General features: G+C 47.7%; 1 protein-coding gene across 1 annotated transcript in view; it reads right to left on the bottom strand.

Moving 5' to 3' along the window:
* The window catches only part of KLHL14 (kelch like family member 14), a 118,843-nt gene that overhangs the window by 90,238 nt on the left and 12,610 nt on the right, over positions 1 to 15,995 (bottom strand). The window contains exon 2 of the mRNA XM_014057467.2: positions 5,864 to 5,985. Within this exon, the coding sequence (XP_013912942.2) occupies positions 5,864 to 5,985 (122 nt within the window). The remainder of the gene's footprint in view (positions 1 to 5,863; positions 5,986 to 15,995) is intronic.

Raw genomic sequence — 15,995 nt, 5'->3', positions numbered from 1 at the left:
GCAGCGAGGGGCCCCCTTTGGAGCGATCTGCTCGCTGGAGCCTCGAGGCTTAAGTTTCTCTTTCACTTTCCTGCTGCAAAAAACAGCCTCTTCAAGTAGTTTGAACGAAGCAGTTTGAATGCTGCAAAAAAACAGCCTTTTCAAGTAGTTTGAACGAAGCAGTTTGAATGGAACCGCACCCCCGCACCCGGGGACGGGCAAAGGTTCCTGGCCTGCGGGGGGGAGACTAGTGCCCCACTGGGCCCTCCCCCAGCCGCCCGAGGCAGAGATCTGTCCCTTGGGGCCGCAGCAGATCAATTTAGAATTTAAATTTAAAGTGCCCAATTAGCCAAATAGGAATCAGACTGAATAGAACTCACCCAAAAGGAGAAAACAAACAGAACCTATCCAACTACTCTACAGCTTGGACCAGGCTGAGAGAATCTGGGCTAGCAATGGACAGGCACCGGTATTTATAGATTTCCTCTCAGCCTTGGACCAATCAGGTTGTGATAAAACCCACGTGTGACCATTCCCTCCTCCCATTCTGGAAAATCTATGTTTTGTGATGGCTGGAAATCCCTTATGAACCCTTTGTGTAAAAAGCAACAACAAAAAGTGAACTTATGATTTATAGTTTTAACTGTTGGAGAGAGATAAAGTATACAAAAAGAGAGTCATGATATAACTTTGGAGAGAGATATCAATTTATAATTATACTTATAGCTGCTGTAAAGAAGATTGGAAAATCCTTTATATTTTTAAATGTTCTTTTCTATTTTCTACTTACCTCCTTATTTATTCTACTTATTTTCCTAAAAAATCTTCAGTTTTCTTTTTTCCCTTTTCTTTTGCTCTATTTTAATTTGTATTAGTCTCATTCTTGTGTTTAAAATTCTCAATAAAATTGTACACATATACAGAGTAATACAGTAATCACACCACAGTAAAAGATACATAATAGAATGCAATACAGAGTACCATGAATTTCAAAATATAAATTAAGCACAATTTCAGCCAAGGTTAAACTTCACAAACTTTATTAGCTGCAGTGTTTATATGAACAGATACACAATTGTCCTACAGACATAACTGTTCTTGTAATTCAGTTTTACTCAATGGTAGCCATAGTGTATAACATGCCATGCACTAAAAATGCCTGCTTATTTAGAGAAGGTGAGATAGAAAGCGTAACAAGTTTATGCTAAAACAATATTAAATGATTTTAAGCCAGTTTTAATTTGGGCTCAGTCACAGAAAATATATTACCTTCCTCTATTTCAATTTATTTGTCCTTTGTGAAATCCCATTGCTATATAAACAAATCTCTTCAGGGAAGACAATCAATAAAGTGCCCTGGGAGAGCTCAAGAGCTCCGGAATTTACAGGACCTGCTGAAATCTGGAGGCTCGCATTTCTACTATAGCGGCAGCCCGGGCTACCCAGCTGTGCGAGGACGGCGGCGACGGCGGCGCGCGGCGGTGAGAGCGGCGCGTGAGCGCTCGGAGCCTCCCCTACCACCTTACCATCTCTGGTCCCTTTCGGAAGCCCCTGGTGCTGCTGGTGAGCCCCCCTGGCTGATTACCTGCTGGCCCCTGGTCCTATCAGTCATCCAGAGCAGCGGAACAGCGGCTGCTGAGCTCAGAAGAAAAAACGTGGAGGAAAGCATGGAGGAAATGGCGGCGCTAAACAGCTGACTCACAGCATTACATTCATCCTCCTCCTTCCCGGCCAGCTTGCTGACTATGCTGGAGCTGAGTGGTGGTGACTGTGTCTGTGAGTCTTGGTGACTAGTGAGTGTCTAGTGAGCTAAGAGGGGTGAACTTTTCAACTTAGTTTACTTTAAAGAAGGGGGCTGTCGGAAACTGTTGGAGACTGCACTGAATCTACAGACTGAATGGTCGTGCTGGCTACTACCCTAGACGCCCCCCCCCCCTCGGATCTACCTCTGCTCACTTTACTACCTGTTACCTAATTTATTATTTATCATCTGCTGTGTTGCTATTTATTATCGTTGTAGCCCCCTCCGGACCTTGCTCCCTGCTCACTTAATTATTAAGGGGAGTAGGACTGTGTCCAACTGGCAAGGAACAATAGAGGATGGCGACAGCAGGGACAAGGACTGAGCCCCGAAAATACCAGCTACTTTCCTTCCATTTGCAAGAGCGGTGCGAGTTAGCCTCGAACTCTGGCCTCCTACATTGGGGCCCTTATATATCTTTGAGAAAGAGACTTTCGAATATACAGCCCGCTAACCTCCACCAGCGGGGCAAGACCATATGGGAGCCGTCTACGAACTCTGGAGCTTTATACTCAATCTTGTTTGTCTACAGCCACCTTATATACTATATACTTTTGACTGGGTGGCTAAGGACATTTCCCCAGGACATAAGAAGGGAGAGGAGCAAACCATCGCTTCCTCCACTGTTTTCATATTATCATAGATTATAATTGCGCAATTTTAAATAGAATGTTGAGTGTATGGGAGTTGCTTGGAATTGAATGAATGGCCCACTTTTAGTAATTGTTACCTTTGTATTTTATATGTTTTAAATTTTTACGTGGGATTTGTTAGAGTGGATAAATGAGAATGCTTGACTCGGAGGACCTGCTGGGGAAGGCGGGAGGAACCGGGGTGGTTGGGGGGACCATGGACATGGGAGTGGGTCGGAGCATAGCGGTCGTGACAGGGAGAGGCAGATACGGCGGGGACCTTAGGGCTGGCCATTACCGGGGAAGGAGGGTTCGCTATATTACAGAGATCCCTCCTTCCGGCCCTAGGAGTCCCACTCCAAGACCAGATGGCGCGAGTAGTCAGGACCCTGGTCTCAGGCTGTTGTCGCTAAATGCCAGGTCTGTTGTCCACAAAGCTCCCCTCGTCCGGGACTTAATTGTTGACGAGAGGGCAGACCTGGCATGTATTACTGAAACCTGGCTGGGCACAGAAGGAGGAGTCCCCCTTGTAGAGATGTGCCCAGAGGGATTTCAGGTGCTTCATCAGCCGAGAGCCCAGGGAAGGGGTGGCGGTGTGGCTATTGTAATCCGGGAGTCTCTGTTACCTCGTAGGGTCCCTGCTCCGGAGCTTGTCGGGTGTGAGTCTCTGCTGATAAAGTTGGACCTCAAGGGTCAAGTGGGTTTGCTGCTAACGTACCTGCCTCCCAACTGCGTTGCAGCATCCCTCCCCTCGCTCCTCGAGTCAGTAGCCGAGCTGGCGGTTGAGTTCCCCAGGCTTATAGTTCTGGGGGATTTCAACTTGCCATCGCTCGGTGAACGCTCTGATGGGGCGCAGGAGTTCATGGCTTCCATGACAGCCATGGGCTTGACCCAAGTAATTCGGGGCCCAACCCATGCAGCGGGTCACATGCTCGACCTCGTATTTCTCTCGGAGCAGTGGATGTGTGATCTTGGTCTGAGGGGTAATGAGATCATACCCCTGTCGTGGTCAGACCATTGCCTACTGAGGCTTGACTTCCGGAGGCCAAACCCCCACCGTAGGGAGGAGGAACCGACCAGGTGGTTCCGCCCCAGGCGACTTATGGACCCTCTGAGGTTCCAGACGGAGCTTGGGGTTATTCCTGATACCCTCGCCCACAGTTCGGCGGAGACTCTGGCTGCCGCCTGGTACTCGGCGGCGTCGGAGTCTCTCGACCGGATTGCGCCACTACGGCCCCTCCGGGTCAGTGGATCCCGGAGAGCTCCCTGGTTTACCGAGGAACTCCGGGAGAAGAAACGCCGGAGGAGATGCCTAGAGCACCAGTGGAGGTCCGATAGGTCCGAGGCAAACCGAGCACTCTTAACTACCTGCACCAAGGACTATGTCCGAGCATTGAGAACTGCAAAAAGATCATATATTTCTTCCTTGGTTGCGTCCGCCGAGTCACGCCCAGCCGCCCTGTTCAGGATAACCCGCTCCCTCCTTAATAGGAGGGATGCGGGAGACCCCTTGCAGGGTAGGGCTGAGGATTATGCTCAATTCTTGGCGGACAAAGTAGCTCGGTTTCGATCGGACTTGGACTCCACCGCAGTAGATCCAGCTGAGACACAGGAGGATCATTTGCCACATCAGTTCTGGGTTGAGTTCCAGGAAGTTGCCTCTGGGGATGTGGACAAGGCCATCCGAGCTGTAAGTGCCTCCACTTGTATTCTGGACCCGTGTCCCTCCTGGCTGGTGGCTAACAGCAGGGAGGTGACACATGGCTGGATCCAGGCGGTTGTCACCGCCTCCCTTCGGGAGGGGCACTTCCCCGCCGTACTCAAAACGGCGGTGGTGAGACCCCTCCTAAAGAAACCATCGTTAGATCCAGCCATCTTAAACAACTTTCGTCCTGTCTCCAACCTTCCCTTTATCGGGAAGGTTGTTGAGAAGGTGGTGGCCTTTCAGCTTCGACGGGCCTTGGAGGAAGCTAGCTATCTTGACCCCTTCCAGTCCGGCTTCAGACCTGGTTACAGCACAGAAACCGCTTTGGTCGCATTGACCGATGATCTCTGGAGGGCCAGAGATGGAGGCTATGCGTCCATCCTGGTCCTCCTTGACCTCTCAGCGGCTTTCGATACCATCGACCATGGTATCCTTCTGCGACGACTGCGGGAGGTGGGAGTGGGAGGCACTGTTTTGCGGTGGTTCTCCTCCTACCTCTCGGACAGGTCGCAGTCGGTGTTAGTGGGGGGGCAGAGATCGTCCCTGAGGCCCCTAACATGCGGAGTACCTCAGGGTTCGGTCCTATCCCCCCTACTATTTAACATATACATGAAACCGCTGGGCGAGATCATTCGGAGGCACGGGATAAAATACCATCAATATGCGGACGATACACAATTGTATCTGTCCGCCCCGTGCCAACTCAATGAAGCGGTGGACGTGATGGAGCGGGGTCTGGAGGCCGTTAAGGACTGGATGAGTGCTAACAAACTGGTGCTCAACCCGGATAAGACCGAGTGGCTGTTGTGTTTTCCCCCCAATAATTTGGCTAATACACCAACGCTTAGGCTGGGGGGTCAAATTTTACACCCCTCAGATAGGGTCCGCAACTTAGGAGTCCTCCTGGATCCACAGCTGACTTTTGATCACCAGCTGTCAGCTGTGACCAGGGGGGCATTTGCCCAGGTTCGCCTGGTCCGCCAGTTGCGGCCCTACCTAGATCGGGGGGCCCTCACAACAGTCACTCGAGCCCTTGTGATCTCTAGACTGGAATACTGCAATGGGCTCTACATGGGGTTGCCCCTGAAGTGCATCCGGCGACTACAGCTAGTCCAAAATGCAGCCGCGCGAGTGATAGTGGGCGCACCTCGGTTCGCCCACGTTACACCTGTCCTCCGCGAGCTGCACTGGCTGCCTGTTGGTCTCCGGGTGCGCTTCAGGATAATGATGACCATCTTTAAAGCACTCCATGGTAGTGGATCTGGGTACTTGAGAGACCGCCTTCTGCCGATTACCTCCCTGAATCGACCAATTAGATCGCACAGACTTGGCCTCCTCCGTATTCCATCTGCCAGTCAATGTCGACTGGCGACCACACGGAGGAGAGCCTTTTCTGTTGCTGCCCCGACCCTATGGAACGAGCTCCCCATGGAGATCCGCACCCTCACCACGATCCAGACCTTCCGCGCAGCCCTCAAGATCTGGCTCTCCCAGCAGGCCTGGGGATAGGCTTCCAATTACCCGCCCGAGTGTTTGATTGCTGAATGAAAGTTGTGTTTTATTATTTTTCTTTTGTTCACAATGTGTTTGTTTTGACCTTGCACTTCCCCTCCCCTGTGGTTGTAAGCCGCCCTGAGTCCCCTCAGGGAAAAGGGCGGCATATAAATCCCAATAAACCTGAAACCTAATTTGATTTGCCATGTTTTAAAATTCATCAAGGTAACTTAACATAAATAAACTGCTTACTTGTCAGTATTTTCCATGTCTTCTTTTCATCATCGTAATACTGAACCAAATTGCTGGGAAGCCGGTCAGGTCCAGGAGGCAGCCCTCCAACCAATAAAAGCATTTTCTTGTTGGAACGAATTCTTCACTCCCAAAAAGAGAGAAGATAAAAATCTTATGTTATTGGAGAGTTTTTTAGCAATAACAATCAGAAACCTCACAAGAATTTTCACTAATTACAATTTTCTATTCACTTTTTCTGTTTCTTTCCTTATTATGTCTCAACAACTTTCTGAATCAAGCAGAAAAATAATAATCCGAAAAGCTGTGCAGTCCTCTACTTGTGGAATAATACATTTTTTAAATGCAATTTGTTAAAGGTTCATTCTAGAATGACCTTTTTCTTCATATCATTCCCTTAAATCATCACTCTTTACAGCTGAATGCACACGGCATGCTATGGAGTTGTACTAAGGTTAAGCATTAAAGTTGCATGTCAAAATTGTATTAGTCAAAATTATTAATATAAGCCATTCTAAACCCAAAGAACCATGAAAAAAAATTAAGGTGCTGCCACCTAAGCTGAGCTGTCTAGGCCCCAAAAGAAACCACTGAAGTACCACCCTAGCAGTAGGATGGCCTGGGTGCCATGTCCCTAATTTTTCCACTTGCTTTCCAAAAATTCTTATTCCATCATTTTATTTCTCAAATGACAGTTTACAGATGTTACTTACAATGAGGGAGGAAAATAAGAAAGTAGAGGGCAGAAATAATAGGAAGTCTGGGGGAACACTGAGAAAAAAGGCCCTGCATCAAAAATTTCTGCTTTCTTTCCTAAGATTGCAGTTTGAAATCAGAACCCTACTATGTAAAAGCAATGGATCATCACTACTTCATTTCTGTGCTTTTATTCACTATAGGTCTTACAGTTTGCAAAGAGATGCTGTAAACTCTAACTCTTTTTACCCTCTATTGGTTTCTGCATTTTTGCATCCAAAACTGCTAATCAGATCTGTTCAATGTGTGGGAGAAGGAAAATTAAAGCATGTCCCACATGCCTGGGTGCCCCAAGTCAGCTGCTTCCCAGGCTTCTCCTGTTTATACCATTGAAGAATGCAAAGAATTTGCAAGCCAACTCCTTAATTACATACTTCAAGTTAAATTTCAGCATACCAGTACAATTAGAAACATTTCAACCATAGTTATACACTGTACTCTACTTAGATCTAAAGAACCGTTCTGTTGCTTACTTTAGCCTTGCCTTCCGATTTCCTCCGTCCTGCCCCATCCCATTGCCCCTCCTTTCTTTACTCTCCCATTGGCTATAGCAACACCAATTGGTAAAAATGAGACTGTGATGTTGTTGAGAGCCTCCCCAGAGTGGAGTCCTGCCAATGCCTGCCACTGATCCAGCAGCATGAACCTGCTCAACTGTGCAAAGTCACTCTAATTCCCTCCCTCTGTTTTTCTACCTTCTCCCCCAGGGGGCAGCCACTGAGAAGAGTGACTACCCACCCATCAAGAACTGGCAATTCGCTGCTATTAACCGTGACCATGATTCCCAATCTGCCTGGCAGTTCTTAAGAACAGGGCTTCAACATCTCATAGGCAGTAAAAGCTGTAATATGCACCCTGGCCTCCATCACTATGCCTGATGAATGCACATTTCTTTGTAACACTAATGGTTTTAACACAAATTCAAGAGGAAAGAGGAAAGGAGACCTAGACCCCTAGATGAGTACTGATTCTTTAATAGCCACTTTACATATAATTGAGTATCTATCAGTTACACAAAGCCTGGAAAGTAATAAAAGCCACACAAAAGGGAATCATGTTAAAGTAATTCATTCTAGTATGATAAAAAATAACATACATAGTATAGTATGTGTCCAAATAATGTATTACCATATAATACCAGTTTTTGTGCTGCTGAGCTACTTGAGATTACTGAAGTTAGCGTCCATTATTCACTGTATTAATCCTTCACACAGCTGTATTAATCCTTAGGAGATTTCTTTTCCACTCATCATTCTGCATTATGACTGAATTATTTGGGCATATGTGGAAAGTGGGCAACATTTCTGATGTATATGCTTAGCGATAATGATGATGGTGATGATAATAATATATATTATATACTTTTTGGGGCATCCCTCGATCCGATCCTAGTGGAGAACAGGGACAAAAAGAAGGTCCTTCCCTCTAATAACAAAAAGACGAATAACCGTTCTTCCTCTTCCTTCCGTAGGCCTTCCTCCTCTTTCAGGGGTCCCAACCAGGATTATTGTCAGCACAGGTATACACCATATAGATATGATAGATTTAGATTAGATTTAGATTTTAGATAAATTTATTTATAGGCCGCCCTTTTCCCTGAGGGGACTCAGGGCGGCTTACAACGTATAGAGAAGGGAGTACACACAATGACATATAAAAACAGTACGTAATTAAAAGTGAAAGCAACATTCATCATTCGGGAGGGGACGGATTATAATCTTTAACCCCAGGCCTGACGGGATAGCCAGATCTTGAGGGCTGTGCGGAAGGTCTGGAGGGTGGTGAGGGTACGAATCTCCACGGGGAGATCGTTCCAAAGGGTCGGAGCTACTACTGAAAAGGCTCTCCTCCGCGTAGTTGCCAGTCAACACTGACTGGCAGATGGAACTCGGAGGAGGCCTAATCTGTGTGATCTAATAGGTTGCAAGGAGGTAATTGGCAGGAGGCGGTCTCTCAAGTACCCAGATCCACTACCATGGAGGGCTTTATAGGTGGTAAGTAGCACCTTGAAGCGCACCCGGAGATCAACAGGTAGCCAGCGCAGCTCGCGGAGGATAGGTGTTATGTGGGTGAACCGAGGTGCACCCACAATCACTCGCGCGGCCGCATTCTGTACAAGCTGAAGTCGCCGGATGCTCTTCAAGGGCAGCCCCATGTAGAGCACGTTGCAGTATTCCAGCCTAGAGGTCACAAGGGCACGAGTGACTGTTGTGAGAGCCTCCCGGTTCAGGTAGGGTCGCAACTGGCGCACCAGGCGAACCTGGGCAAATGCCCCCCTGGTCACAGCCGACAGATGGTGATCAAAGGTCAGCTGTGGGTCCAGGAGGACTCCCAAGTTGCGAACCCTGTCTGAGGGGTATAATATTTGGCCCCCCAGCCTGAGTGATGGAACACTGGCCAAATTTTTGGGAGGGAAACACAACAGCCACTTGGTCTTTTCCGGGTTGAGTACAAGCTTGTTAGCCCTCATCCAGTCCCTAACGGCTTCAAGACCCCGGTTCATCACGTCCACCGCTTCATTGAGTTGGCACGGGGCGGACAGATACAACTGGGTATCGTCCGCGTATTGGTGGTATCTTATCCCGTGCCTCCGAATGATCTCGCCCAGCGGTTTCATGTAGATGTTAAATAGTAGTGGGGACAAGACCGACCCCTGCGGCACCCCATATGTTATGGGCCTAGAGGTCGATCTCTGCCCCCCAACCAACACCGACTGCGACCTGTCCGAGAGGTAGGAGGAGAACCACTGCAAAAAGTGCCTCCCACCCCCACCTCCTGCAGTCGTCGCAGAAGGATACCATGGTCGATGGTATCGAAAGCCGCCGAGAGGTCAAGGAGAACCAAGATGGAGGGATGGCCTCCATCCCTGGCTCTCCAGAGATCATCGGTCAATGCGACCAAAGCGGTTTCTGTGCTGTAACCAGGCCTGAAGCCGGACTGGAATGGGTCAAGGTAACTGGCTTCCTCCAAGGACCGCTGAAGCTGGGAGGCCACCACCTTCTCAACAACCTTCCCAACAAAGGGGAGGTTGGAGACTGGACGATAATTGTTAAGAACGGCTGGATCCAAAGATGGTTTCTTCAGGAGGGGTCTCACCACCGCCGCTTTAAGTGCGGAGGGGAAGATCCCCTCCCGAAGGGAGGCGGTAACAACCGCCTGGATCCAGCCCCGTGTCACCTCTCCGCTGTTGGCAACCAGCCAGGAGGGGCACGGGTCCAGTACACAAGTGGATAGGCAGAACCAACGTCCTTTTTATCAGGACAGGAATAAATACCAGCCCCCGTCCAAGAGGCCATTTCGCGGGGGGAGGGGGGTTGTCCCTTTCGCAGAGGGAAGTGACTCGAACCCGAGTCTTCCCATAGACGGCCGCCTAGCATCCTTCGCAGACCAGGTAACCTCAGATGCCTGGGTCAGGTCGACAGTCAGGGAAGGACTTCGTCTGGAGTTCCTCTCCACTCCCCCGATGCTGTTTCGAACGTTCCCACCTTCCAGGGATCCAGAAAAGCAGCGCCTGATGCTCCTAGCAATCCAACATCTGCTGGACATCCAGGCGATCGAGCCGGTTCCCAAGGAGGAACGGGGACTAGGGGTCTACTCAAACTTATTTGTAGTTCCAAAGAGCTCCGGGGGATGGAGAGCAATCCTGGACTTGAAACGTTTGAATTCCTATCTGGTGTACAGGCATTTCAAGATGTCGTCCCTGAAGTCCATCCTGCTGGGGATCCGGCAGGGAGACTTCATGGTGTCCATAGATTTAACAGAGGCATATCTACATATACCAATTTGGCAATCCCATCGCAAATTTCTACGATTCTCACATGGGGAGCGGCACTTCCAGTATAGGGCCCTTCCCTTTGGTCTAGCCTCGGCCCCCCGTACGTTCATGAAAGTCCTGGCGGCGATGGCAGCTCACCTGCGCTCTCATCCGGTGAGACTCTATTGTTACCTGGACGACGTGCTCGTCCTAGCCCAGTTCTGCACCCAGGCAATTTCGGACCTCCAGTTCACCATCAGAACGTTGCAGTCCCTGAGGTTTTCCATCAACTTTCCCAAGAGCCACCTCTCTCCCTCAACGAAGATCTTCCACTTGGGCATGGTGATAGACTCCACCACGGGCCTGGTGCGTCTGTCACCAGAATGGCTCTCAAGTCTGCAGACATTGGCACGGCACGGCCGCGCAAGTCGGTCAGCTTCCATCCTGACGTTAGCACAACTGCTGGGGAAGATGGTGTCCTGCATAGGGATTGTCCCGTGGGCCCGCCTGCATTCCAGGACACTCCAGTGGGCTCTCATACTGTACCAACACCAATTGCCAATGAGCAATTCCCTGCTTCCCATCTGCCTCTCTCCAGAGCTCCGCTGGTCCTTGAAGTGGTGGTTATCCCCATCCTTGAACCGAGGGGCCGAGTTCTGGGAGCCGGACTGTGTCTCCATCACAACAGACGCCAGTCTGTTTGGCTGGGGGGTGGTGATGGGGTCCAGCCTGGTGCAGGGTCGTTGGTCAAAGTCCGACCTGCGGCACAATATAAACTGGCTGGAGTTGAAGGCCTATTACTACTAGCCCTACTGCATTTTTGGGACTCCATCCGCAACAGACATGTCCTCCTTTTAACGGACAATGTGGCAGCCAAGGACCACATAAATTGCCAAGGGGGGGGACTCATTCCAGGGGCATATGGCTGGAGGCACACAGACTGGGACTATGGGCAGAGAGGAACCTGTCATCCATCCTCTCGGAACATATCTCGGGCGTGGCCAATCACCAAACGGACTGGTTAAGCCGAGCCACGGTAGATCACGGCGAGTGGTAGCTGGATCCAGCGATCTTCCACAGAATCTGCCTCCGCTTTGGCAACCCACAAGTGGACTTGTTCACCAGCCTGAGCAACGCCCAGCTTCCCCGCTTCTACTCCCACTTTCCGGCACGCAACACGAAGGGGACGGACGCTCTCTGGAGCCTGTGGCCCCCCGGACTTCTCTATGCCTTTCCTCCCATTCTCCTAATCCAGGGGACCCTGAGAAAGATAGTGCTAGAGGGGGCCCATGTCATTCTGGTAGCTCCTTATTGGCCGAGACGGCCCTGGTTTGCCGATCTGATCCAGCTGTCCTTATCTTCCCCCTGGAGAATAGCCCAGGAGGAAATCGTCTTTGTCAGGGGGTCCTGGTCCACCCAGAGCCCCAGTAGCTCCAGCTGACCGCCTGGCACTTGAGCGGCACCTGCTGAGGGAGGCAAACCTCTCAGCCAAAGTCATATCCACGATTGAAGCTGCCAGACGACCTTCCACCACTCGAATCTACAACTCGACATGGTCGGCATTTGCATCCTGGTGCGAGCAGTCTCAGATCTCTCCGACTTCAGCTTCTGTTGCCCAGGTCCTCGAATTCTTGCAACACGGTCTAGACTGTGGGCTGTCTCATAATACCTTGCAGAGACAGACGGCTGCCCTCTCCTCGGTCCTTGCAGGGGTGAGGTCTGGTTCGTTAGCACAGGCACCCTTAGTTAAGTGATTTCTGAAAGGGGCAGCAAACCTATGCCCCCCTCCAGTTCACAGGTTTCCCTCGTGGGACCTTTCCCTTGTGCTTAGGGCACTCACAGGGGCTCCCTTTGAACCCCTGAGGACGGTCCATCTTAGGTTCCTCACTTTGAAAGTCATATTTCTGGTGGCTGTCACATCTGCCAGACGCATTTCTGAATTGGGTGCCCTATCGTCCAAGGAGGATCTGTGTCAATTCCATCAGGACAGGGTGGTCCTGAGCTTGACCCCACTTTCCTCCCAAAGTTGAATACCCCCTTCCACAGATCCCAGGAAGTTATCCTTCCCAATTTCTGCCCCTCTCCTTCCCATGAGAGGGAGGTCCTCCGGCATCGTTTAGATGTACGTCGTGCCCTACGCATCTATCTCAGGCGTACGTCCTCGTTTAGTTGATCAGAGGACATGTTCCTGTCTTTTCAGGAGAGGTCATTGGGGGCTAGGGTGTCCTCGGCCACCATTGGCAGATGGGTTAGGCAGGCCATCAAGGAGGCATACCAGGCCAGCCAACAGGTGCCTCCTCAGGGCATCACAGCCCACTCCACCAGGAGTGTGGCCACCACGGCGGCCTGGGCCACTAGGGCCCCTCTGGAAGATATCTGTCGGGCGGCCACCTGGGCCTCCCCTCCCCCTTTATTCGACACTACCGTCTTAATCCGTTTGCCTCGGCAGATGCGGCCTTTGGCCGTAGAGTGCTTCAACAAGTGGCGACATCCCCTCTCCTGGATCTTCTTCCCGCCCGGGGACCTAGCTTGGGTATGTCCCGGTTGTAGTCCCTCCCACTGGAGCTACAGGAGAAAGAACATTGGTCTTACCTGAACATCTGTTCTCTGTAGTGTAGGTGGGAGGGACTACATTCCCACCCTAGATAGTTAGCAAGGGGTCGGGGCGGTCAGACTTGTGGGTGTTTTCCTTTCATTTTTTTTCTGTACTGTCGTTCTTGTTGGAATGTTCGTTCGTTCCTTACATAAAGTGATCAGATATCCCATTCGACCTCGTGAAACTGGGAGCCAGGAGGGAAAGGAGGAGATGATAAAGAAAAATCCCTCAGTCTCTGGACCAATCAGGCTGTCACAAACCCGGTTGTAGTCCCTCCCACCTACGCTACAGAGAACAGACGTTCAGATAAGACCAACGTTCTTTTTCTCTATTCTCTCAACTTTTATTGTTCATTAGAACAACCAAATATACTTTGGTCCAAAACCATGCCAAAAGCCAAACCAAAATGGTTTTATTAATATATGCCTTCCAAGAATATCAGGAATGTGTATGTGTGTGTGTATGTGTGTGATTTTTATCCTGCCTTTATTACTTTGTAAGTAACTCAAGGTGGCAAACATTCATAATACGTATTCCTCTTCCTCTCCACAACAACAACCTATCAGGTAAATTGGACCGAGAGATTGAGACTGGCCCAAAGTTATCCAGCCCGTTTTCATAGCTACGGTGGGACTAAAACTCAGTCTCCTGGTTTCTAGGCCAAAGCCTTAACAAATACATCAAATTAATGTCTAAGCATTATCCAACTTTTAGAAGAATTCTTCGGAACAATTTCATACTTTCCTTTTTCAGGAAGTCAGTCCTTATCACCCAAATCCAATGTTTCAGTCATTTCTCCATATAAAATACTTACAATCTGCTAAAAAGGACAATAAGCAGAAGGCTGCACACAATCTTTCCTCCACCTTTAAGTAATTGAAATAAATCAAAGCAGAAATAATAAAAGCAACTTAAGTGGGGGAGGGGGGCATGACATATACACTGTATCCAAACTATCTGATAGCTTGGAATGACTGTGAACTATTTTATTCAGAAAATGTTCTGCAAATATGTCATAACACAGATATAAGGGTAGATAAGGGTAGATTATTCTGGGAACTCATAAGAAAAAGCTTACTGGATTAAAATTCTGCTGAATGCATTGATAAAATTCACTGGTGAATCTTTGATAATAACCCTATAAAGTAAGCTCTAAAGCAGGGGTGTCAAACTTGCATTGCCACGGTGTCATCACGTGACGTATCATGACTTTCCCCCCTTTGCTAAACCAGCTATGGGCATGGCCAGTGTATGACTCATTTGGCCCCTAGGCTGCGAGTCTGACAGCCCTGCTCTATAGTAACTGTTCCCAGCCTATTACTACAGCTTCCATAACCAATTTTGACTCCAGCACACCTAGAAGACCCCAGCTTAGGATAGGTATTTAAAACTGTATTCAACTGGTACATCTTAAAGTTACAAGCTTAATCATCTTTGTTCTAATGAATCAGTTCAATCAGTATATTTTAAAATGTGTCATATTTACAACTTTTTCCTTTTTTTTTTGATAATTCAACTGCTTTAACTCTCATACCACTGATGATTGAACTTGTTATTACTATAATAATCATGGCAAAACCTATTTCTCTCATTAGAGCTTGTGTGTGTATGTGTGTTTTCAAGAGAGAGGGAGGGAGGGAGGGAGAATGTGCCTGTGCGTTGTACATACATTTGGAAAAGAAGACATCCTGTATGTATGTTTGTTGAGAATCCATAATAAGCTATAGGTATCTACTGAATGGATGATGACTATACTCCCTGCAAATAAGGCATGTATAAAATGGTAGTGATTGATAGAATGATGGAAACTCTGAAGATTTTCAGATTTTGCAACTAGCATGTATTAGGCCATAAATAAATTACATTAATATGTGTTTCACATACAGTAATGTGAAGAGTTGCCTAGAAATTTCTATTGGGCTGTTTTCTGTTGAGGTATAATGTAATGAAGTAATAGTTGTTTTTAATTAAAAACAGAGAAGATATGTCTGCAGTGTAAAGAAGGCAATCTATGCACAGGTGACAAAATACACAGCTACTAGCTCTGCATAGAAAAGAACTCTTACTAATTACAACCATGCCTTCCCATTCAAGTCTGCCAACTTGTTTTATGGCTTTGGATTTCTCTTTAAGCCTAAGGCTTAGTTATTTTAACTGAAAGCTTAGGTGAGATTTCAAACAGGCAGATCAAACATAAAACTAAACACAGAGGTATAAATCTTACCAAGAGTACAAATATATCTCAACATATTTGGCAATATCATAAGGACAATCCTGAGGGCAATTGTTCTGGAACCGTTGTACTGCCATCAGTCTGCTAACATGGAAATACTTGAATAATAGTATTGTTTGAATAATAGTATTGTTTATATGATGTGGTGCTCATGATCGGGAGCTATAGATATAACAGATATAACCAACAAAACATTCTGAATAGTCAAATGATTTACATGAATAATGTGCTTTTATGTTCGCCATGGCCCGATGAAGAAAAAGCTTATTTTTGAAGTGAACCATGAATTTGTTACTTTATTTTTAAAAGTAAATAATTCTGAACCATCCACATTTACTTTAAAAAGTTCATTTTCCCAAATCTTGTGTTAGAGTTGTAGAAAATGAAAATTGGTAAAACAAAAACAAAAAACAAAGCCTATAATTGTCAGAAATGGAGGTTGTCATTCTATTAGGTTAAGCTGAATTAATTACTGCTGTAACAGTAATTCTAAAAACACATCCAAGCTTGTGAAATCACAGGTAGAAAGTTCATCTTTTAAAGTATCCCACTTTGACAGCTATAATGGTGATAAACAAAAAGTGACGTTGCAAAAGGTCTGACACAAACAATGTATTGTTGGAAGAAATGTCCTTCTGTGTTCATTTCCGAGTGAGGAGAAAGATACTGGAAACATGGTAACTTTTTTGAAAGATGGTTTTAATGGTGGGTAGGATCACAGGACTTGAAGATATTGAGTAAAGAAAAAAAGGACAGAGATGCTGAGTGTGCATGAGTTTTATACCCTCTCTGA

The sequence above is a fragment of the Thamnophis sirtalis genome, unplaced genomic scaffold, assembly GCF_051295495.1.
Source record: "Thamnophis sirtalis isolate CommonGarterSnake01/CBP01778 unplaced genomic scaffold, rThaSir2_p1.2 scaffold_2, whole genome shotgun sequence".
Lineage (NCBI taxonomy): Eukaryota > Metazoa > Chordata > Lepidosauria > Squamata > Natricidae > Thamnophis > Thamnophis sirtalis.
Note: the sequence above shows the minus strand (reverse complement) of the source record. Positions and strands in the feature narration are given on the sequence as shown.